Source organism: Rattus rattus, chromosome 7, assembly GCF_011064425.1.
Source record: "Rattus rattus isolate New Zealand chromosome 7, Rrattus_CSIRO_v1, whole genome shotgun sequence".
Lineage (NCBI taxonomy): Eukaryota > Metazoa > Chordata > Mammalia > Rodentia > Muridae > Rattus > Rattus rattus.
In genome coordinates, this window is record NC_046160.1 from 112,021,960 (window position 1) to 112,047,078 (window position 25,119).

Sequence of the window (25,119 nt, forward strand, 5' to 3'; positions counted from 1 at the left end):
GTTTGGTGAGGCGAGTGCCGAAGAGGCTGTGAGTCCTCGGGTATTGATGACATGTTCTAACTATTCTAGAAAGCAAACTGACAGGCTGGAGAGATGGCTCAGTGGTTAAGAGCACCGACTGCTCTTCCAGAGGTCCTGAGTTCAATTCCCAGCAACCACATGGTGGCTCACAACCATCTGTAAAGAGATCTGATGCCCTCTTCTGGTGTGTCTGAAGACAGCTACAGTGTACTTATATATAATAAACAAATAAAATCTTAGAAAGCAAACTGACATCTTTTTATAATGTTCAACTCCATATTCTCTTTCATATGATAGACCTCTTGGAGAAACTTGCATGTGTTAACAAAAGATTAGAATGGCTCCAATGTCAACTAATGAAAAAGTAAATGCATAAACTATAACGGACACTTACAGTGTAATTAGTTCATGGCAATGAAAAACGACCCAAACTATATGTGGAACAATACAGATGAGTCTTCAAGGAATAGCATGTACGATGCCTGGTGACTCACGTGTCCTGTGGTAGAAGACTAGAAGCAGGCTTCACTAGCTAGAAGCACAGCCAGCCTTTACTCACAGACTCAGAATAAATTCAAGAATAATCTTTGGCAAAAAATTTCATAACTAGAAAAATAAATGTAACAGGGCAATAATTTTTGAATTGACAAAATAAAATCCTTCATCAATTAGTATATACTCTAAAATAATAGCTCATAATTTATTTAGACTATATAAAAGCATAACTAACATCTTTTATGACAGGGTTAATAAAATATTAGAAAAAAGATACCTTTTCTTAAACATGGATATCGGAATAATTTTACAACTCCATAGTCATCAGCTGTAACTAAAACCTGGCCAACATAGTTTCCATCTACTGAGTTTATATCATTGATATCTGAATACTTGGGCCAAATTCCATTGACTTCAAGGCCTGCAACACACGTCCATGAAGCCCAGTGCATGCCTTTTACTTCTTCTTTGCTTGTCACTTCCTTTCCTCCTAAAAGTAAAAGAGTCTTCAGTTAACTAATTACTTTGCTTGACTCTTTTCACTCAAATGTCCATTTTATACCTTATACCTAAGTTAGAGAAGAACACATGAACAGACAGGTAAGTGTGGATTAGGAGAGAAAACAAAATTAAATACTACTAACATTAGGAAGTCTGAACATAATTACCAATTCAGCAGGCTCATTCCTATGGAAAACAGAACTGAAACTCACTGAATTCATGATATAGATTAGTGACACCTGAGTGAGCAAAAAATGTCTTTCTTCAGAGGTGATTAGGGGCTTAGCTCTGAGGAAGCTAAGACTGCATTGGGGTGAATGAGGCCTTCCCTTCTGGCAACTCCTAGCCTGTGCTCTCCTACATCTATGAGGCCCTCATCCTCAGGACAACACTGAGAGGACTGCTCCCTGTACAGCTGCAGCTCCATCAGAGGAGAAGAAAGTGGAAGCAGAGAAGGAATCTAAGGTGTCTGTTGACAGCATGGGCTTTGGTCTTCTCTTTAATGTGTTCGATAAACACCCAAAGAAGGAAGGAAAAAGGGAGGGAAGGAGGGTGGAAGGAGGGAAGGCTTGAGAGAGAAAGAGGTGTTGAAGAGAAGGAAGGGAAGACAGAAAGGGGTGGAATGGAAAAGGAAAAAGGAAAGGGAAGGAAGGAAGGAAGGAAGGAAGGAAGGAAGGAAGGAAGGATGGACAGGACAGACGGACGGACAAATGCTCTAACAAAGGGGCAACTCAGAGATTAAAAAGGAAACCTAAGATATATTGTTGGAGGGAAACACTAAAAAAGGACTAAAATGGAATGATCAGTGGACGGTGATACACTCTGCTAGGTAGCAGGACTTTAGGACTCAGTAAATCTTCACTGTAAGTCACCAATGAAAAGCTTGGGGGACAATCATGGACTGTCTTATGCAAGTAGTCTCGGTAAATAAGTTCTTAATGAGAGATTAATTTACAAAGCACCACATTAGATAGAGGTATGGAAGGTCATTTTTAGAGGTGTGGAGTTTTAACTAAGAAGGGTTTGGACTGCTGGTTTCTAAGAGCTGGGAGGGGCACAGTGATGGGAAAATGTTGTCCAGGGGGCGCTAAGTTCCAGTTGTGTAGGATGAGTTCTAAGTGTCCTTTCTGAAAGTACAGCACAGTAACTGCTATTCCTCAGTTTTAAACTGTGTGTTTAAAATTGCTAAGAAAGATCTTGAATGTTCTACTTCACATGAAAATTAAAATAACTGTATTAGGTGACAAGCATACCAATCAGTGTGATTGTGGTAATTATTTTATAATGTCCAATATATGTACATTAAAGGCTGGGTATGTGGCATTTGCCTTTAATCCCAGCACTAAATTTGAGACCAGCATGGTCTACATAGCTAGTTCTAGTTTAGCCAGAGAACATGAGACCTTATCTCAAATTTCAAAAAACTCACATTATATATTTTAAACATTGAATTTTGATGTCAATTACAATTCAATACTCTGGTGGGGAAAAACTCTAAAGATATCTGTCTTATGGAAAAGACCATGGTGCCTGAAATAGCTCAGATTACTCTACCTATAATCAAATACTTTACAATTTACTGTTATTGAGAGTTGAAATACTACTGCTATTATAAGTCTATGATCTATATGCAACGTGCAAGGGAAGTTTACCTGGCATCTTGTAGAGAAGTCGTTTCCCACTGCCGTCATTTGTCTGTAAGTATTTACTGTCTGAAGACCAATCCAAATGAGTGATGAAGCTAAGGGAACCGACGCATTCACCCACTTTTTTGTAACGCTGAGCAACTCCATAGATGTCAACTGAGCTGTCATTGCAGCCAACCGCAAGGTAAGTGCCATCTGGAGAATATTTCAGCTCATGGATTGCTTCTTTCCTGTCTTTAATATGTACAACTTCAGTCATATCTCTGTAAAAAGAGGGAAGACTGTCTGAGCAAAAGTCACAACAGAATTTTAAAATTTCTCCAAGCGCAGAGGTTCCATCAAGTATGCACAAACTGACATACATGTACGGTAAGTGGTATCTACTTAGGAGTAGTTATTCTGCTGACGAGAAATAAATAGAAAAAAAAAAAGGATGATGCAGTACGTGGTGACAGCATCTGCCAGCATAAAGTCCTGAATTTGAACCTCAGCACTGAAAAAAAAAGTACAAGAGAAAAATGCTAAATTTCAGTGCATAAATAACCTCATTTAAAGTTCCCTATAACTCCCTACTAAATTTCTGTATTCAAATAATAAAAGATTTAGCCATATTTTTTAGTGATAAAAGTTCTTTGTAAATACTGAATTTGTGAAATATTCTTAAACAGCATAATTTTCAAACACATTTCATAATGAGCAAATGTGCAAAGTGATATTTGGGAAATTAGCAAAGTAAGAAAGAATGCAGCACTCTGGCAATAACTGTCAATATCTACCTTATATAACCACCTAGGTTGTTTTAATTCATTTTCCCACACTGGTCATTTTATTTCAAATGTCCCCTTTCTTGGCAATCTCCTTTTGTAGCCCAGGCTGGCCCCAAACTTCCGATCCTTCTGCTTCTGTCTCCCAAGCAACTGAATAACTGGCACTCACCCCCATGCTCAACTTATTTAAAAAAAAAAAACAAAAAACAGAGCAGAGTTCAGCCATTTTTTCTAGGATGCCTTAAAATTAACTTCCAAAATAGCATGGGTATTGGTAACAGGCATAAAAACAGATGAACACTTCAGTTTAACCCAATTGAGTTTTCAAACTTTTACAACTAGAAGAACAGGAAGGACAGAGATGCAGGTGAGATGGGCAAGAGGATGGAGAGATGACCACTTCTCACAGCAGCTGTCTCTCCATGTGAACTCTGCGTCTACCACTTGGAATACTCCAGTTTAGCAATCTCAGAAGCAGGAGCATGTTTCCCGGCTTTTTAATTTGCTAAACGGAGGTTAGAGAAAATGTTAAATTCTTTAAAAGGCAGTGAACACTTATGGGGCTTTAGTACTAAGTTATCAAACTTAAATTGACCTTGCATGACAGACATAAAACAACTGTGATAATATATGCTAACTGCCCAAAAGGAGTATACGAAAGTGCAAGAAAGAATGAGATGTGGGCTAAGGCTGGACTGAAAGCAGGACAAAGCCATAGCAGGGTATATCTATGAGCATAAGGCATGAGACACCGGCTGAGTCTGATAGAGGAGAGCCATAATATGACACAGTACATACAAGTATGGAAGCATGTAGTGGTGGTCTGTCTGAAGAATGGGGGACAACATAATGTGCGTACAGCAACCAGTGGGAGGAGCAGAAATAGTAAGAAACAGTGAAGGCAGAGAGAGGGGCAGACAGAGTCCAGGCTTGCAGAGTTCAATTTTGGGAACTACTGACTGAAGTATTCCACAAACAAGCTTAAGCCCATCCTCACAACCTGGGCGGGAAAGGGGGGGATGGCATCATGCAAGCAAGTTCATCTTGCCAATGTCAAGGAGTCAGTGCCAAGGTCTGGTTGAAACCTCTAAATAACTCCATAGGCTTAATCTATTTGTGAAATTCTGGGAACTATGCAGGTAATGCCAATTCAGGTTAAACTGGATCAATATGTCAGCACTGTAGTAAGATGGCTGTAGTTATGTCAAGCTGACTCCACACAGAAAGAACAACAGCTTTAGAAACAAGAGTAGTGATACAATAATGTAGATATATTTAATAGCACTGGACATCTACACTTATTAAAATCAAAAATGAAAGTATATAAAAACAGTTTTAAAAGAAAAATTACAACCCATCCCACTGTAAAACCCTACTGTTATTTTTTACACTGGGAGTCAAACCCAGAGCCTTGTACATGCTGGGCAAGCACCCTACTATTTAACTGTGGCCCTAATAAGTAATTAATTATAGTCACTAAGTTAGGTAGGATGGCCTTGAACTCACTCAAGCCCAGGGAAACTTTCAATTCATAATCCTCCTGCTTCAGTCTCCCTAATAATTAGGATTATAAGTCTGTACCATCAAGTCCAATTATGAAGAAATTTTGTATAGAGTATAGAAAACCAGATCAGAGAGCTGGACACTGCGCACCATGTCAAGGATTACCAACTTCAGCCTAAGGAGCAGAAAGCCTTTGTTGGAAAGAGGATGAATGCAGACAAATGAGTCTGACAAGGAAGTCTCTAGGATAAAGCTGGAAGTGATCTGGAAACTTCTTCCCTGCTGTAGCTTCCACCGTGCCAGGGGCACTGTGCAGGGTGCTGGAGGAGAAAGGCATCATCAGTGGTCTCACACAATCACTCACAGATGAAGGAGGGGCACAAAGGGCCCTGCCACACTGCTGAGCACTGCTAGTGACATGTGTGCTGGGAGAGAGGGAGCTAACGTCAGTTATGTAACCACTAATCGCCCCACTGCACTCTAGCAGGGTTCCAAACATCATCACATAGAAGGCCCGAGCTACTCTCACCGGTCAGAAAAGGAAGCTAACTGCTGAGTGTGGGAAAGGGACGTACAGAGATGAAGAAGGCTTGATGGAGGACGCTAACGAGAGTGACCAGAATGCATTATACATGTGTATGAACTTGTCAGAGTACAGATTTACTTAATGAAACGTCATGGATTTCAATCACAGCAGTCGGGGATGGTAAGGAGGGCTGCTCCACTCTATTCCAGGAGTGAGGAGATGAAAAAGCCCACACAGGAGTCTAACGGTGGACTGGAAGGAAGAAAACTAACTTGACGGCTTCTGTGGAAGTGACTCTTAAACAAGCGAGACAAAGTAAAAGTGAATAAACCATGTCTGCCCTGGGCTCCTGGGTAGAGGAGTCCTGAGCTGGAGAAGACAGGTTTCATCAGCATGCTGTGTGAGCTGTGGCTCTAAGTACTGCTTTCAATGGCTGCACAGGGTAGAACTGAATGTGTCTACCTACAATTCAACATCAACTGGCAACAGCTTTAACAGACTGTTTAAGACAAGGCCTCCCTCTGTGGCCTTGGCTGGCCTGGAACTCACTAGGCAAGCCAGACCGGCTTCAAACCTAGCAATTTGACTGCCTCTGTTTCCTGACTGCTGGGATTAAAGGCATGTGCCACTGTACCCAACCTTTTAATAAATTCCTTAAGCATTTATTAACTACACAAATGAAAGGTCAAAGCATAAAGAGACAAACAAGGAAACAAACACCTGCTCAGCCACTTCTCCGAGCCCTGAGGCTGCTTAAGAGCAAAGGACCAGGACTGAAAACGATTCTGTGCACAGGAGTCAGGGTCCCAGACGGTCACTCAGCCCAGCCAGCACTGTACTAAGCACTCTCTTTTTAAATAAAAGGTTTCTTTTTTATGTATACGTGTGTGTGTGTCTGTGTGTGTGTGTGTGTGTGTGTGTGTGTGTGTGTGTGTGTGTGTGTGTGTGTGTGTGTAAACAAGTCAAATGTGAGTTCTGGGAGCCAAACCCAGTTCCTCTGCAAGAACAGTAGCTCTCCTGATCACTGAGCCAGCTCTCCAGCCTGCTTGCCAAGCATTCTTAATGCCCCAAGATAAAAGTTCTTGAGTTTAACTGTCCAACAAAACTATTTTTATAAGTATATTCATTTAATGAAACTAAACTTTGGAGCACATATAAAAGAAGAAGGAAAGAGAGGATAGGTGGTTAAGAGCAATATGCTAACAAAACAAGAACTCAGTGTTTCTGCATCCACTCTAACCGCATACCTCACTCTAAGGACAGTGAGTGAGCCATCCTTCATTCCAAGGGCGAGGTGGACTCCGTCGGCATTGACAGCGGCACATCGGATTGGCTCGTCCATATTACATCTCGCTATTAGAGCGTGATCTACAAGGCTCCAAATCCTGTACAATTTAATTAAAAATGAAAATAATTAACTTATGCTGTAAAAATAATCTCTATAAGAATATTTCAGTTAAAATAATCTGGTTTAAAGGAAGACATTTGCCTCTATGAAAACAGCAATATTATTATGATTAAAATGAAACAGTATCATAATTTATTTTTGTTTTTAAAATAATACAGCAGGAATGGAAAAATGGTTCCAAAGGTAAAAGTGTTTGCAGATCAATCCCCAAAACCCATAATGGAAGGAGAGAACCAGCCTCTTAAAGTGGTCCTGACTTCCATACATGTCACGGCATTCATGAGCCCACACTCCCACTCTCACAAAGGCAGGAACAATTGTTTTTAAATATAAAAACATACTGACATCACTATGACTCAATTGTTAATCTGAAATAGGTTAGTAACCTCTACCCCATAAAAATAGCTATTTCCTTAAATTATATATGTAAGACTGGCCATGATATTATATGTCTTTAATCCTAGCATTGGAGAGGCAGGCAGACCTCTGAGTTGGTGGCCAGCCTGAACTATAGGCAAGTTCCAGGTCAGCCAGAGTTACATAGTAAGAACTTACCTCAAAAAAAGTATATATATAGGCTTTCGAATAGAGTACTTAAATGTTCAAATTCAGAAGCTATTCCAGACTATAATATTAAGTAAGATAACTTGAAAAGACCTATCATTTGAAAAACAAGGATTATGATTTCAAGTAACTTAAATGCAGGAAAAAATAATGAAGATCTAACGCATTCAAATAAGTTATAATAAAACTTTACATCAAAACTTGTGGACTTGAGAGCTAGAAAGATGTCTCAGCAGTTAGAAGACAGTCTAGGTCTTTCAGAGGAGTTGAGTTAAGGTCCCAGCACACACACAGGCAGCTTGAAACCAGCTGTAACTTCAACTCCAAGGGATCCAATACCCTCTTCTCACAACCAATGGACATTCAGTGCACATATAGCATCCACATGCACACACACATAGAAATAAATATTAAAATAATAAACTGTCACCATGTTAATACAGTGATGAAACTCAGGGACATAGCAGAAATATGTAGCTACATATGTTATAAAACAAAAGCTCTAATTTAGTGACTAAGCATCTGTTTCAAGAGGTTAGAAAAAGATCAATGAAGAAAAATAGATTTTTTTTTACAATGATCTTATAGGTGATAGGTGTTATCTTTTTAAAAACTTGAAACTGTTTTATAGAAAAATAATTTTGTATACTAATTTTATATTCTTTTATAGCCATGGTATTCTCTAATTTTACATTTATCTTCTATTTTTGTATATGTGTTTGAGCTCATGGGTATCGAAGGAAGCCAAGAAATACCTTTAGATACAGTTAGTTGTGAGTTGCCCAATGTGGAGGCTGGAAACTAAATTCTCAGTCCACTGAGAAAACAGCGAGCACTCTTAACCCCTGAGCTATCTCTCCAGTTGCATTAATCCCCTTTTACTTTCATGAATTCATTTGCATTTTCTGTGGCTGTGTCTACACACAGAGTCATGTTGCCTAGGCATAAGAGCTGTTTTTCTCATCAGTCTCCTTCACACTCTCAGGCTGCTGCCCAGGCGCCTCTCTCTGGCCGTTCTGTGCTGATGCAGCCTGCCTTTCCTGACCTCAGAGGTTCAGTGTTGCAACACTAATGGCTGCATTTGCTGAAGTCCTTGTTCTGTACCACAAGTGTCAGCAAACACATCCTCTGAGACAAAGCCATGCTGCATGTTTTTATGGAGTGAGAACTAAGGATGACTTTTACAAATTTTAATTGTTGAAAATCATAAAAGAATAAAAATTTTAAAAAATATACAAAGTTCAGATTCCATGTCTATAAACAGAGTTTTATAGGCACACCGCAGACATACTCATTTGTTTACACACTTCCTGCAGCTTACTCACATCAGAGGCAGATTTTAGTACAAATGTTATATGTATTTGTTTGTGTGTATGTGTACGAATGCCTGAGCACGAAGGCAGGTCAGAGGCATTCATAATCCACTGAAGGTGTACGGTCACAAATACACTCTCAGTTGGAAACTACTAATTCTTACAGTCTGAATTGGAGATTTCATGGTACCTTATTTTGTTTACCTAAGAAATGATGTACTTACCTGACTGAACGATCATCACTTCCAGTTACAGCCAAAGGCTTAGTAGGGTGAACAGCAAGCGCCCAAAGTTCACCTTCGCAATGCCCTTGCATAATTAGGAAAGGTTTATTTCTTTCATGCACAACAATTTCAAAAATTTCACTGTCCTGTGTTCCCACTAAAATGTGGTCACCTCGCCAACAAACACTCCTCACAGATAAACCTGGTAAAAAGCACATTAGTTCCAATATTGTACTTAACATCAGTGCTACAATGATAAAATACACACTTAATTGGTTGGAAATTAACTTTTGTATCTTTTATATCTTAGTTGTAAGAGAGAACAAAAGTCTAAATATACATTCCCACTGTCTTCAATTGTTTGTATTCCTTGCCATATGGAACAATAGACTCTTTCATATACATAATTTCTACCCATCCTTTAGATTACTTTTCCCTTCTCCTTTGCTGGGCAATTCTTAGAGTCATACTGTGTTTGTAGACAAAGTCTCACAAGCACTTAACAATGGTGAGTTCTCAGAACCTGCCTTTAAAGATGTGCATTTTCTAATTTTTTCTCTAACAACCTGACTTCTCACTGTATTTCATTTCTTAAATCTGATCATCAATATATTTAAAGGACAATAATTCACTTTTACTTTATCTTCATTTTTCACAGTTCCTGTTGACCCTTATGAAATAACATTCCCATTTTTTATTTATACAACATTGTCAATATAAAGACACCACAGACCTCATAATATTCTCTTGATAATAAAGCAAAAGTGAATAGCATTATTTTGTAAGCTTCGAAATAATGCTCATAAAAAACTAATGAAAACAGAGTAGAAACTGACATCTAAAAGCTTATCATATACTGAGTTTTCTAAACAATTCATTAATTTATCTAATACTAGGAGATATTTGTAGTGATCTTAATTTACAGATAAAGCTAAACAATCAGACAGAGATAGATACATTTCTCTCCAGTAACACAAATATAATTTAAATATATTATAAACAAATATTATCTAAATGTGTTGCTTCCAATATTAGACTTACAATTCAATGACATTAGTGACTAATAATTACTAATATGTTACATTGAGAACCTATTTTATTATGTCTATCTTTAAATCCCATAATTGCTGAAAAAGTAAGTTTTGAATAAAGGAAAAGTGATTTAAATCATTTTTAACAAAAATTCACCAATTTTCAATATATTTTATTTGCACGATTATTTGGCAAATAGTTCTATTTAGCATTGTAACAGTAAAATATTTTCAAAATCCACAGTTTAAAAGAGTAAATGTTTATTAAATGTTTCTGTAGATTTTATTATAACAGGCATTAGACACACAAAGAGTCTTTGTTACAATAGCACAAACTGTATCAGCCAAAGTCCTCCAGAGGGAACATACAGAAAACATACGTGTGCACTAAGAGACACCCACTGGCTTATTTACAATTTGCTAAGCGTAACTCATTCATGTGATTACCTTTGTATCCCTGTTCTGTTTCCCTGAGATCAATCACAGTAATTGGTTTAAAAGTTAAATCCCAAAGACGAATACAGCCATCTCTGCCTCCAGTAGCAAAGCCTTCTTCACAAGCATTCATACTAAAAATCCCTGCCTAGGTAAAGGTAGAAAATGACTTATAAACATGAACCTCTTAAGACTGTCTACTAAATAAAGGCAAAAATCAATCCAGCAGTACTTTCTTATGAAAAATAAATAATTAATAAACCAGAAAACACATCAAAAACACCTAAAATATATCATTAGCAAGTCAATATATAATTGGGGTGGTATTTAATAATATGTGCATAACACAAAAGAAACTTAAATGCTATATATTGCATATAAAATTCTAAAAGGCAAAACTCTAGACATAATAAATAAATGCAAAATGTCAAAATGCTCATGTGACTTTGAGCTGTAAGACCTTTTCATACATGATAAAGAAAACCATAAACCATAAGGGAAAAACCTTTCCTTTTTTATGTGTAAGTGCAGTACTAAGGATTGAACACAGGAATCTAATGCTAGGCTAGCGTTCTATTCCCAGCCATCTCCCTGGCCTTTAAATGCAATGTATATACTGAAAAAATATTTGTCTCTAATATACACATGAGCAAAAAACCCCAGTACAACCAACCAAAGAAGAATAAAATGCAAAAAGAATAATTAATAAACAAGAAAAATTCAAGGAAATTAACGTTTTTCTTCCAGATGATAAGCAAAAATTTACACTTCACATTCTATACAGAAAAATGTTACAGAAAAAACTAGTATCTTTATATATTAAAGGATAAAATAGAAACTATCATAATTTTGTGAAAAAAATACTGCTATTTTTGTTTCCAAACATTTTTCATAGAGCAAGTCATTCATAAATGGTTCTTTAGAACATCAGTACTTTCCACTTGAAAATCTCTCCTAACCTCCTACTTGTTGGAGGAGTGACGATTCAATTGCTAAACAGCTTGAATTTAAAATCACATGAAACATTTAACAATACATTTTTGTGAGTTAATTATATGAAAATCTCATGAATTAAAAAAAAAATCCAGGGACTAGAGAGATAGTGCAGTGGTTCAGATCATTGGCTGGTCTTCCAGAGAATCTGGATTTAATTACTATCTCCTATGTGAAGGCTCACACTGGTGTGTAACCACAGTTCCAGGGGATCCTACGCCTTCTTATGGCCTCTAAAGGTACTAGGCATACACATGGTGCACAGATACACATACAAGCAAAAACACCCATATGCACAAAGTAATCATTTAGCCAACTAAAAAATGAAATCCTCTCCCCTGGCTTAATGAGTCTATTTTTTCCCCTACATGTTCCCAAACTGACTACTGGCTAAGCTGGCCTTAACAACACTAGCTTTACTTTACTGCAGCTAGTCTAGAAAACTCTATTACTAAAGTCAACCAGCTTTACTCAGCACTATTCTAAAAAAATACACTGTTATAACAAAGGTTTTAACAAGATAATTACACTAATTTAATAAATATGTATGAGTCTATTGCATAGTTCTTAATTGAAATCTAAAAAATAATCTGTTAGAATAACATTTTTACAAAGAAACTGAACTGACTACAGATAGGCTATATTAGTTTGTTTTAAGTAAGTGAAGTGGTAAACAGCTAAAAGTATTTATATTATTCAAATGTACTTACAGTATGGGCTCCTTGTATTGTTCGTATAAGATTGATTCCTTTCCAAACATATATATCGCCATTGAGTGCACCAGAATATGTTAGTTCGTCCCGAGCACAGGCTAGGCACAATATTGTCTGAAGGTCACCTGTTTTACCAAAAACTCCTCGTTTTGGGGTCAGAGCATTTCCACACAAACTCCAGAACTAAAACGTATACATTATAAGCATATTATCAAATAATGCTTATAAAACCAAGATCATATATTTTCAATAATTCAATACTATACTATGGTAGTAGACTAGAAATTACCTAAGTAGTTGTCTTATGCTAAAATAGCATTCAGTGCTTATATCCTCACCCTAGGGTTGTCACAGCTGTTTTAGCAGATTAGTCACTAGTTTCAATCTTTATCTGTAAGAGTAAGGAATCTGAGCTAACATTTTCCTTAAAGCTATTTTTAGCAGGAAGAGGGATGACAGTGGAGGGCAAAGAAATGTGTGGAGGAGGAATAACTAACATGAAAGATGTCTGAAAAAGCCATATGGAAACACACTATTGTATAAGCTTCCTGAGAGAGAGAGAGAGAGAGAGAGAGAGAGAGAGAGAGAGAGAGAGAGAGAGAGAGAGAGAGAGAGAGTGTGTGTGTACTTTTTCACATAAAAGAGTTAAACTGGTCACCCTTCACAGGGGATAATACTCCTCCCAGAAGCCAAAGGATGCTAAGTAGAAAGCCTGGTGCCAAGCATAATTATTCTTGAGTTATTGTTCAGATGGGTCTTAGATATCCCCAAACCACTCCTTCTGGTTGCCCACCAGAACTGGATAGTAAGACTCTATTGCTTAGACACAAGTCACACAGAAATCAGGTTGATACTAACCAGGAAGTTTTCTCCCTGCTTGTTACCTTTCATGGCATCAGGAAGTGTTACATAGACCTCTGGGAAGGGAAAGCCATCAGTTTTGCCCAGCTGTGAACCCTGTGACTATAATAATAGCCAGCATGCCTTGAGTGCAATAGTGTCATGGATGTTAAAGAGTTAACCAATCACTTTTTGATTTAAGGCTTGCCTCACAAGAGGAAACAAATGCTTAGTGCTGTTAATCTGACCACACACCTATGACTAGAGAGCTCACAGGACAAGGCCCTAGAATAAGCCTACTAATATTATTTTGCTAAATGGACACTGTACCAAACTGCCATCTAGATGTGTATCTTCATGCACATAAATTAGTACATTATCAAATAAATAGTATCTTTGTGCAGTGATGACAGTAAACACAGACACCATCACTGTGCAGACAATCAGTGTCTGTGGACTGCTCAAAGACAAATGGGACATCTACAACACCCTAAGCCTTGGGAATCAATGTAGAAAGGGGGAAAGATATAAGCCAGAGGGCAGGGAGGACAGGATGGAAACAGTGACTTCTGAAAATAATAGGGTGCTGAACTCTGAAACTCACAGCAGCTGTGGCTGTATGCTTAGCTAAGACCTGCAACCAAGCCAGTCAACGTTCTAGCATGGAGAATGCAGGGACTCGGGAGCCCCTCTTCTTACTGTTTATGGCTTCCAGTGGAGGGAGAGTCAGGGTTGTTTTGTATTGTTCTGTAATGGCATGGGTACCAGTAGTTCAACCATGCGTCAGTGGATAGCCTCACCCCTGATTATATGGGCACCACAAATTGGTCCCATGGGATTATTAAAAAAAAAAAAAACAGACAAGAGTGGGAGTAGTTGGAGTGGAGGGGGATGAATCTGGGAGAGGAGTGGAAGTGAATACGATCAAGGGGTGTGTGTGTGTGTGTGTGTGTGTGTGTGTGTGTGTGTGTGTGTGTGTGTATGTGTGTGTGTGTGTGTGCGCGCACACACACACGTGCGTGTGCACACGTATGAAATTCTCAAAGAATGAATAAAAAGAATATTTCCAAAAAGCTGTTTTCAAAAACTTCTGTATACAATTTAGGCAAAAAGTTGGGAGTGAGTTAGAAATGCAAATGAAGACAAAGTCTGGGAAGATGGCTCAAGGGAAGGTCATTTGCCTCGTATGGACAAGGTCTTGGTTTCAATCTCCAGTACCGGAAAGGGAGTGAAAAAAAGTGCACAGCACCATATATTCAGGAAAATGAACCAAATGTTATGTCAAACCTGATGCAAAAGGTTAAGATGGAGGAGAGGTCAGAAAGAAAGAATATATGTTGTTCTCACGGACAGTCTCAACCTGACTAACAGCTTTGTAAAACTTAAAAAGAGATATGCATTACAAATAATCTATTTATCTTGGGAGAAGATAAATTCAAGCAAGAGTTGTCACAGTCAGCCTTATTACTATAAATAGTGTTTAGTAAATTTTTATAGTTTGTACAGAGAAAAAATCTAAACATAAAAGGGCAGGGATTTATATATGGAAAAATTCTAAATAAAGAAATTGGGCCCCCAAAATATTATTTTTTTGTAAATTACCATGTAATATATTTTTAATAATATTATATCCTTAAATTTAAAGTTTGAAGCCTCACAAGAACTAAAACTTGGGACACTTATCTATTCATATAACTAGTGAATACTTTAATGTATGAAATTCTATGACTTTTAAACCCAAAGCACCATCTATAATTTATATTCACAAGAATAGTAGGCCTTGTCCTTTTGCCCAGTCCCAATCCGATGCTATTATTTCTCTCCTGGCTCTGTGAATCTCAGTGTCGGCCCCCGTTAGAACCACCTGGGGAGATTTACAGTTCCTGAACACTCGCTGAGATGAAATGAGATCAGATCTTTGAGGAATAAAGTCTAGGTTTACAAATGCCTTTGAGACTCAGGAGGAGCTAAGTCCTCTGTTCTAGAATCCAGTTCACCCCTGTCAAATAGAATGGCAGTGAACATGCAAATCTCTCTTCCGTCTCTACACATATATGTGTATATATAAATAAATTCATGCATGCTAGATATACATATGCATGGTTTCCAATACAGTGGACCCCAGAAACATATGGCTCGTGAGTATTTGAAATATGACTAATGACTGAATAAATTTTAAATTTCATTTTATTTGAGTTTACATTTAAATTCTTAATGTCCTAGTGTCTACTGCACTTGACAGTTCAAATTCAGATATCTTTGAGACTTAGTTTCCTCGATAGTATTATTGGCATAAAACTACTACCTTACTAGCCATTGCCAATATCAAAGGAAATGTAATTCATAATATAGTTTGATCTCAGAAGATCAATTCTTAAAATAAATAAAAATAAGTTTTAGCTTTATTTACAAGGTAAGTAATAAGAACTCTTTATATTTAATTTAGATATTATATTACATAATATATGATTATAATATATAAACTAAACATTATATATGTCTAATACACAGTTGGTAAATTAATATACACAAATATACACATATCTCAAGTACTATATCAAGAATTATCTCAAATAAAGACAAAGATCTCCATCTTCCCAGTGTTTAAAATGTATGCCTAAAGCCTTGTGGGTGAGTGGAGGAAATACAGATAATCTGGACAGAACACAGACTCTTACTCTCTAGGGATTAACTGTTTCAGGAGCAACTGTATAAGAGGAACAGAAAAGGAACAAGTATTTGACGTTTGCACCAGGCATCGGTGACTTAAAGCTAACTATAAAAATACTGTTTGGTTGTTATCTCTTAGAAGCCTGTTCTTTCTAAAGAGAGACAGAAAGAGAGTGGACCTGGAGAGGAGGGGAGGTGGGGAAGAAAGGGAGAAGAGGGGGATTTAATGAGGATACACTGCATGAGGAAGGAATGAATTATCGACACTGACTCTATAGGCTTCAAGACCTAACTATATAGTAAAGCAAGTACACAGTAATTATCGAGGTAAAAATATCACTTGACCATGAACAGCATCTGAACATATGCTGCTAGGAGGACGGTAAGAGCTGTCATAGCTTCAAAATGTGAAGAAAACAGACAAACACACCCTCCAAGAGTTGAAGTGACTCCCGAGGCTAAGTGTGCAGGAAGTAGCGGTGGTGACTGTCCACGCTGCTTCCGTGAGACGGCATTATCTCCGCAGATGAGAACTCTTAGACGTTTGATTCCCTGTTCACAGTGGATTCTACCTCATTAGACTGGTTCCTTGTGGACGTTACTCATGACTTCCTTTAAAAACTTATACTTTATAGTGTCTCAAATACCTACAACAAGCACTTGCTAGACAAGACATGAGTAATAAAAACCTGACATTTAAAAACAAGTCCTGTTCGAATTCTGTAACTATCCTAATGCTAATGGTGCAATGAATATGTAGCAACAGATGACCAAAAATGACTACTACATTTGTACCTTGATGTGTTTAACGCCGCAGCTGACGAGCTTATTTGGCTGGTACAAATCCCAAGAAATATCAAATATCTGTAAATAAATCAGATCAATGGTTAAAATACTTTCAGTATCTCTTAAGAACCCTGCACAAACAATGAAGTGGGCTAAGTCCTCACCTATCAGAAACTATATATGACACCCTCAATAATAATAAAAATCCAACACTTCAAAATCTTATGAGGAAAAGTAAGTATGGCCATAAGGAATAAAAGCAATTTATTATTTTGGTTAACTTTATAGAGAACTAATAAAATTTAATATGCATTTCTTTTTAATTTTTAAAGAATACTTTGACCCAAGAAGGAAACATGAATGGATCAACAGAACTAGAATATTAGGTTAAGGCCTGAGAATTTTTACAGAGGCAAAACACCAAATGGTGCAGCAATACATAATTTTAAATGTACATGAGCAGCATCGTGTTTCCCTCAATACATTATCTATGCAACATACTATTAAACCAAACCAAACAGGTCATGTAATTTTAAGGTTGATATCTGAAAAATTTATGTTTTCATATGTACAACTCTTCAAATAGTAAAAAATAAGTATGTGTAGTCTTTATGTTTAAGAACGAAAAAAGTATATTTTTTACTGAAGCAAACATAGAGATAAATTCGGAACTTATGCTGTAAACAGTGGATCATGTGTTTTAGTGCTAGGTAGATACGCTATCTCCCATTTTTATTAGATTGTATTTATGTGTATGTATATGTAGGCACCCTCACCTGCCATCTCGCCAGTCCACAATCTAAGATTTTAAGGGTATTTATAACTGTAATTTAAGCTGTACTTTCAAAGTTTTATTAATGTTTCACATTGGAAGATCCCCTATCTAAAGTATGCAAACCAATGGTTCTTGTATGTTCACAGAATTGTTGAACTGTAACTACACTAGGTTTTAGAAAATTGTTATCGCCTAAGAAATTCATTCTACATTTCCCTTCCCGTCCTCTCCTCTCTCCTATAATTGCATGATTTTTTACAAATTGTGTTAACTTTTATTACCTAGGCCTATGTGACAATGACAAGACACAGAAGACCCTGTGAACTCTCAGCCAGTCTTTTTCTGTGAAGTATTTATTAGAAAGCCAAAAAGAGGATACTCACTCTGTCTGTGTGACCAGGAGCCATAGACAGCATTTTCCCCCTTTTCCAGTCCCAAACACAAACTGCATTCTTTGAATCGAGTCCAACTGAAACCAAGCGCTGGATTTTGTCCAAGAAATTCAGGCGGGAATAAAAAGACAACTCAAATAACTACCAAATTATAAATAGCAAATAAGTTCTACATGTAACATCAAAATATATGCATTCACATTTCAGACACCCTTTAAGGCACATAGATGTATTCATCCCATTAATATTTGTACATGCATTAGTTTTTCATACTAAGTTAAAAAAAAAAGAAGAAGACTATCAGTTTAGGAATACCCAGGAAGAATCCTAGTCAAACTCCAGACAAAAGCTAAAACTTCTAGATGAACCGTAAACACATCTTTTAAAATGTACCACTGTGGTGAGAATGAAAAAAAAAATTGAGAACAAAACAAAGGATCCTTGGTGAGCATCGTGGAGGGAGGAAACATTTACTATGGCATAAAGCAGGGAGAGCTTGGTTACCAGGTGCTTTGGGTTCATGTGTTTGTGGTTTGTTCCTAGAGAGGAATAAGAGAGAAAGTCTAGGGGATCTACCCAAGATGGGGCTGGACTGGCTAAAGGAATAGCTTCTCAGAATAGGAACGATGACAAGTAATTCCTTCTCAAAGAATGGGTAATTGTGGGAGAAGAAGAAACTCTTCATGAACATCTGAAAGCCCAGGCAGCCCTCACACTGTTGTGACCTGAGTTTACCCTGGTCATGAACCCTCAAGTGGGGGGTTCATTTCCGAGGTCTGGCCTATTTTCAGGAAATGTTAGTAGCATGGCACAGGCAATACAAATCAAATACAGGGTAATGTGGCTTTTACTCAACCCTTTAAAGATTCCTACAGGCAGAAATCCAAATAAGAGCAAGCTACAGAGTGACAACAAACTGGACCCTTCAGCACAAACCCAGGGAAATGAGGCCAGAAGTGAAAATAAGCAGGTCTCAACAATTAGCAAAATACACAGCACTGAGCTTAGATAAACAGTATAAAATGATCTTAACACACACACACACACACACACACACACACACACACACACACAAAATAAATAAAATTAAGGGTTCAAAATATCCACCTAAGAACAAAGAATAGGAAAGTATAAAAATATCCAAAGATGCACAGAGAAATGAAAAGTAGATGAGATGAAGCTAAAAACTCCTTCAAAGAGCAGAATAAATGAGGAAGAGACTGGAAGACACAGTTGACATGAGTTAACATGGAAGGTGGAATTCTAGCCAAGAAGAGACTTCGCAATCTGAATTTGACCGCTGCTGTGACATACAGAAAATTGTACAAAAATATATGAAACACACATTTTAACGGTAACCAAATATACTTTCCAGTCACAAGGATGTGAATTCACATTCACAAGAATATGAATTATGAAAAAGGGGAGAGACAAAATAAAGTGAGTTCAACAACCGACTGAATTTCACTTAGAAGACAACTTCTATATTGGAATAAATAAAGGTAGAATCCAAGATTTGTTGTTGTTTTTTAAACTGGCAAAGGCCTGGAGTTCAGAAGCTAAGAAGGCTAATATGTAGGACACAGATAAAGCTGAAGAAACTCTGTCTACAGGTGAGACTTGAGAACACCATCCTTCCTGTGTATAGGGCAATAAACCTAAGACGATGAAAAGAAGAAACTCCAGAAAAAGAGCAATTAATGGGGAAATAAAGGCAAACAAGTTTGAGAATGTACGTGATCTGCACTATCTCAAATTACCAAAGCTACAATGAAGGTCTGTCTGGGAAGCTCCTGGGAATTATTAAAGCCCCCAGGATGGTAATAGCTTAGCAGAGAACTTAAAACAATCACCCCAGAAGAAATGCTACTGTAGGTCTCCACAACTTCCTACTGTAAATGAAAATAGACCCATATTTGCACCATGCTCAAAGTTCAAGTCCAAGTGGATCAAGGACCTCAACATAAAACCAGATACACTCAATCTAATAGAAGAGAAAGTGGGAAAGAGCCTTGAACTCATAGGCACAGGGGGAAATTCCCTAAACAGAACTCCAATGACTCAAGCTCTAAGATCAAGAATTGATAAATGGGACCTCATGAAACTGGAAAGCTTCTGTAAGGCAAAGGACATAGTTAGTAAGACAAATCGGCATCCTACAGATTGGGACAAAATCTTTACTAACCCACACATCCTATAGAAGGCTAATATCCAAAATATATAAAGAACCCAAGAAGCTAACCACAAAACACCAAACAACCCAGTCAAAAAATGGGGTTTAGAACTAAACTGAGAATTCACAACAGAGGAATCTCGAATGGCTGAGAAGCACCTAACAAAATGTTCAAAGTCCTTAGTGATCAGAGAAATGCAAATCTAAATGATCCTGAGATTCCACCTCACACCAGTCAGAATGAGATCAAAACCTCAGGTGACAGCACATGTTGGCGAGGATGTGGAGAAAGAGGAACACTCCTCCATTGCAGGTGGGACTGCGAACTGGTACAACGACTCTGGAAATCAATTTGGAGGTACCTCAGGAAATGGGAAATAGACCTACCTAAACACTCAGAAATACCACTCTTGGGAATATACCTAAAAGATGCCCCAGTTCCATTATGTTCATAGTGGTCTTATTTTTGATAGCCAGGAACTGGAAACAACCCAGATGTCCCATGACAAAAGAATGGATACAGAAAATGTGGTTCGTTTACACAATGGAATGCTACTCAGCTATTAAGAACAAGGACATCTAGTTTTGCAGGCAAATCAAAGGAATTAGAAAATATCATCCTGATTGAGGTAGCTCAGACCTCAAAGGACATGCATGCTATGTTCTCACTAATAAATGGATATTAGCACACACACCCCAAAGTATAGAATACCCAAGATACAGTCCACAGAACTCAACAAAGTCAACAAGCTGAAGGGCCCAAGTAAGGATACTTCAGTTCCACTTGGGAGGGAGAAGAAAGCAACCACAAGGGGGAGGGAGAGGGGAACAGGAGAGGGAAAAGGGATGAGTGTGGAGGGAGAGGGGAACATGATCTGATATTGGGTGGGGGGAAAGGACTGAAGCCCTGAGGGCCAGCAGAAAGAATGGAAACAGATGACCTAGGGAGGAAGGAGGTTGGGAGGACCCTTCAGAATGTACCAGAGACCTGGGAGGTGAGAGACTCTCCGGACTCAAGAGGGGGACCCTAGATGAAATGCCCTACAGTCGGGAGAGGGAACTTGCTGAGCCCACCTCCAGCAGAAAGACAGGGCAGACAGAAAGAAAGTGAGGGATGGAGTTGCTATCCCACAGTCAAAACTCTGACCCATAATTCTTCCTGTCTGAAAGAACTTCAGGAATTGAAATGGAGAAGATCCTGAGGGAAAGAAGGTTCAGCAACAGGCCCAAAGTGGGATCCAGCTCAAGGGGAGGCCCCAAGACCTGACAGCATTACTGAGTCTATGGGGCACTCACACAAAGGGGCCTATCATGCCCTCCAAAAGACCAAATGAGCAGCTGAAACAGTCAGATGCAGATGTGCACCCAACCAATGAACAGAAGCTGCTGACCCCTGTGGTTGAATTAGGGAAAAGCTGGAAGGAGCTGAGGAGGAGGCCAACCCTGTAGGAGGACCAGCATTCTCAACCTGGACCCCTGAGATCTCTCAGACACTGGATCACCAACCAGGTAGCATTCACCAGCTGAGATGAGGGCCCCAACACATACAGCAGAGGACTCCCGGGTCTGGGTTCAGGCAGAGAAGATGCACCTAACAACCAGAAGACTGGAGGACCCAGGAAGTTTAGAGGTCTGGTGGGGTGAGTAGGTGGGGACATTCTTGTGGAGACCTGGGGGAGTAGGCGGTATGAGATGTGGAACTTTTGAGGGCGGGGGAAACGAGGGTGGAGGGAAGGGAATAAAATCTGAGTGTAAAAATCAATTAATTAATTAATTAGGTTTTTACAAAGACAGAATTTAATGACTCATTAGAAAAATGTTCAAATGTTTTAAAGGAGTCTCTATAATAAATTGTTTTAAGTATTATATAACACATACAATGTCCAGCATCTAATGAAAATTATTAGCAGATGAAGGAACATGAAAATGTGACCAACTGTGAGAGTGTCAGTCAACAGAAACATCCAGAAATGATGAAGGTGTTAAAATGAGAACAAATATGGAATAAAAATGCTGGGCTAGGGTCATTTGGGAAAGTACTCGTCTGTTGCACAGCAGGAAGATCTGAGCTTGGTCCGCAGCATTCACACAGAGGGAAAAAAACAGTGTACGGCAGCAAATAACTGCTAACCCAGTGCCAAGGAGGCAGAGACAGGAATCCCTGGGTTCTCTGGCCAACTAGACCAGCCAAATCTGTGAGCTTCAGGTCCAGGGATAGACCTTGTCTGAAAAGATAAGATACCAGTAGCTAAAGCAGAGACCACGCAGGCCTCAAAGCTTAATTATTAACTACTGATGTTACACAGATTTAAATTATTAACTACTGATGTTACACAGATTTCACCAGTGCTTGACTTGGCACATGAACTGACAGCAGCTTGAACAGCATGCTTTACTACACAGGAGACTTTGGGTACTTCTGTAAAACCTCTCTTCTTACCCTATGTTGTTACCCACTAAAAGGGGATAATTAAAGTACTTCATAAGGATAATATGAGCACTAACATATTACATATAAAGGAGTTAGAGGGGGTTGGGGATTTAGCGCAGTGGTAGAGCGCTTGCCTAGCAAGCGCAAGGCCCTGGGTTCGGTCCCCAGCTCCGAAAAAAGAAAGAAAGAAAGAAAAAAAAAGGAGTTAGAGGAGTATCTGCATATAGTTAATGTTGTACAAATGCATGATACCTTCATCACACTCTTTACCATAAGCCGTAATTAGCTTTACACATTCATATACTTTGTTCAAATGAAACACGCCACCTAGTGTCCAGTCAGAAAAGCTTTGACTGGGTATAATTAAGATAAACCAAATGGGCTCAATTCTAGTATGGAGTCGTGTGGTTTCATTATTTTGGAAGAATTAACCATTTCGTTATTATGAAGAAAACTTATAAATGCCATAGAAGATGTAGGGCTTAATGGAGTGATACTGGTCTTATTATACTTGACTCAATATAAGTTAAGATCTGGAAGAAAATAAAATTCAAGAATCATGCACTTAAGGCCTATTTAGAGAGTAAGACAACTAAAAGGTCCTGGAAGAAACACCTACTCTCTAGGCACATAGTAATATGCAAAATGACCTTTGTTTTGATCATGTACCTAAAGACAAAGGTAAACTGATACATTTCATTTGTGTCAGCTCATGGGCTTTTTATGAAATTTGACTTAAAAGCTACCTCATCCTTAGCTCATTCTAGAAATGAACAGTTTTAACTCTAACCATGTGTTGTTAGAAATAACTGTGGGCTGCGGAGATGGCACAGGCGTGAAGTGCTTGCTGCATAAACCTGAGGGCGTAAGTTCAGATTCCCAGCACCAAGGTAAGGAGCTGAGCAGGAAGGCACAGATCTGTAAGCCCAGCCCCACGAGGCAGACACAGGTGACTCCGGGGCCTCACTAGCCTCATTAGCCAGTCAGAAGAGCCGAAAATTCGAGCTATAGGTTTACTCCTTCCTCCTCCCATTGCTACAGAATCTTCAGTCTCTGTTTGTTATGGGTTTCTATAAACAGACTTTTCAGGCCCTAATTATCTTCAAGAAGTCCGGCCACTAGCATTAATATGTATATTCACCTCAGTGAGGAGAAAGTCTTTGGGAAAAAACAGTCTTGCAACCTTGAAGGAAGCTCATCAATTGGATAAATCCTGAATGTTTACCTATGCTTTCAAATCTAGCAGAAAATGAAAACATTAGACCATATTTCCTACTCAATACCTTATAAGGAGTTTATAAACAGGTATGTTAGTTCAAATATATTTTTCAAATTATAACATTAAAATAATTTCCTTATCTTAAATTTCCAGGAGCTCCTTACATTAACTGCACTTGCTAAAGGATGAATTCCTTTTGCGATATAAACAACTACCTATGTTACAGTTTGTGAGGCAGTAAAGCATCACTGTTAAAAACGCGAGCTTTGCAGTCTGACAGACCGGGTTCCCGCTCTGTTTCCCCTCACTAGCATTAACCTGAGACAAGTTATTCAACCTTTCTCAGGCTCAGTTTCTTTTCCTGCAAAATAGAGATAATAATAGACTCTATTTCACAGGGTTGTCACAAGGATTGAGTGAGAAAATGCAGACTTAAGGGAATGCACACCCAGTACATAGTGTGACCTCTGCATCTCTATGGATTTCTAAGTCTAAAATCTTAATGAAAACATGATGACAAAATACAGTTATTCATGATTTCTCATGGAAAGAGCTCAAAGTAAGCAAGGCTGAGTGCTTTCAAGCAGTAAAAGCTACAGAAGTGGTTTCTCCTTAGAAGAGACATCTCAGCAATACAATCCACATTCTATTTAAAGGGGGAAACTAAAAGTTAAGAAGAAATTATATCTAAAGAATATTTATTGACTATTACAGTAAAAAACATCTTAAATTTCACAAAACCTTATGTGTAAAGGAATTCTAAACTAATTGTGTAGATTTTTTTTCATTGTGTTTTACACAATTCTGATGTTGGAAAGATTATTCTTTCTTTTAAAAAGGTAAATGAAGTTCTAATAGGACATAAAACACTTGAAAGATAATAGCAAACATGGGTCATAAATTGAGTTTTCACAGTTGCTAATCGCCATTAAACCTAAAAGCACATTTTTAGAGAGGCCCCAGTGAAGTCTCCACAGATCCCTTACCAGAAAGTCACGGGAATCTATGCTACCCAAAGGCACTGTGCCTCGGACTGATGTAAAGTTCCTACTGAGTGTCATTTTCTTTAGGGTATGACCCAGTGTACAGTCTATTTTGATAGAATCTAGATTTACAACAATTATAAAAAGCAGGTAAATAAATTTTTCTGAAAGTTATAATTATTTTAAAGTCTAACTTAGACACAAAATATTTAACAATCACAAATTAACCATACCACTCTTAAAATACGCTTTAGTCATAACAGCTTCTATACAGTTAGAGGATAATTTGGAAAGTGATTGGCCAATGGGATGATAACAAAGATCATAGTTTTGATCTTTGATTTTGTATTGATTTGTCTCATTTTCAATAAAAATATAATTATAAGACAAAAATTTTAAAGAGACTGAAAGTTAAAATATATACAGCTCTTCTTAGAGAAACTTAATTTTCCTAAGGTATCTTCCATACGCCCTAAACACCTTACCCGGAAAACAGTCAGATACAATTTTCTGTAACAATCAGATAATAGTCCAGTGAATGAAAATTTCTTTGCCTTTTAGAATAATTTCACTGAGAAAATTCTTGGTAATGATGAAATCAATACCCTTGTTTTATTTTTGTTAACTATGTTGCCCACCCATCCTATTTATACTTCAACATATATGAATAACAAGTACTTTATCAGTTGTTTTTCAATTCTATATTATAA

The 25,119-nt window shown here is 38.0% G+C and overlaps 1 protein-coding gene across 6 annotated transcripts in view; it reads right to left on the reverse strand.

Moving 5' to 3' along the window:
- Positions 1–25,119, reverse strand: part of Eml5 (EMAP like 5) — a 119,164-nt gene that overhangs the window by 78,247 nt on the left and 15,798 nt on the right. For all 6 annotated transcript variants that reach the window (XM_032908248.1, XM_032908250.1, XM_032908251.1 and 3 more), the window contains exons 3-10: positions 17,595–17,693; positions 16,446–16,514; positions 12,138–12,323; positions 10,447–10,582; positions 8,969–9,170; positions 6,707–6,844; positions 2,670–2,926; positions 794–1,006 (exon numbers count right to left, since the gene is read on the reverse strand). In XM_032908248.1, the coding sequence (XP_032764139.1) occupies positions 794–1,006; positions 2,670–2,926; positions 6,707–6,844; positions 8,969–9,170; positions 10,447–10,582; positions 12,138–12,323; positions 16,446–16,514; positions 17,595–17,693 (1,300 nt within the window). The remainder of the gene's footprint in view (positions 1–793; positions 1,007–2,669; positions 2,927–6,706; positions 6,845–8,968; positions 9,171–10,446; positions 10,583–12,137; positions 12,324–16,445; positions 16,515–17,594; positions 17,694–25,119) is intronic.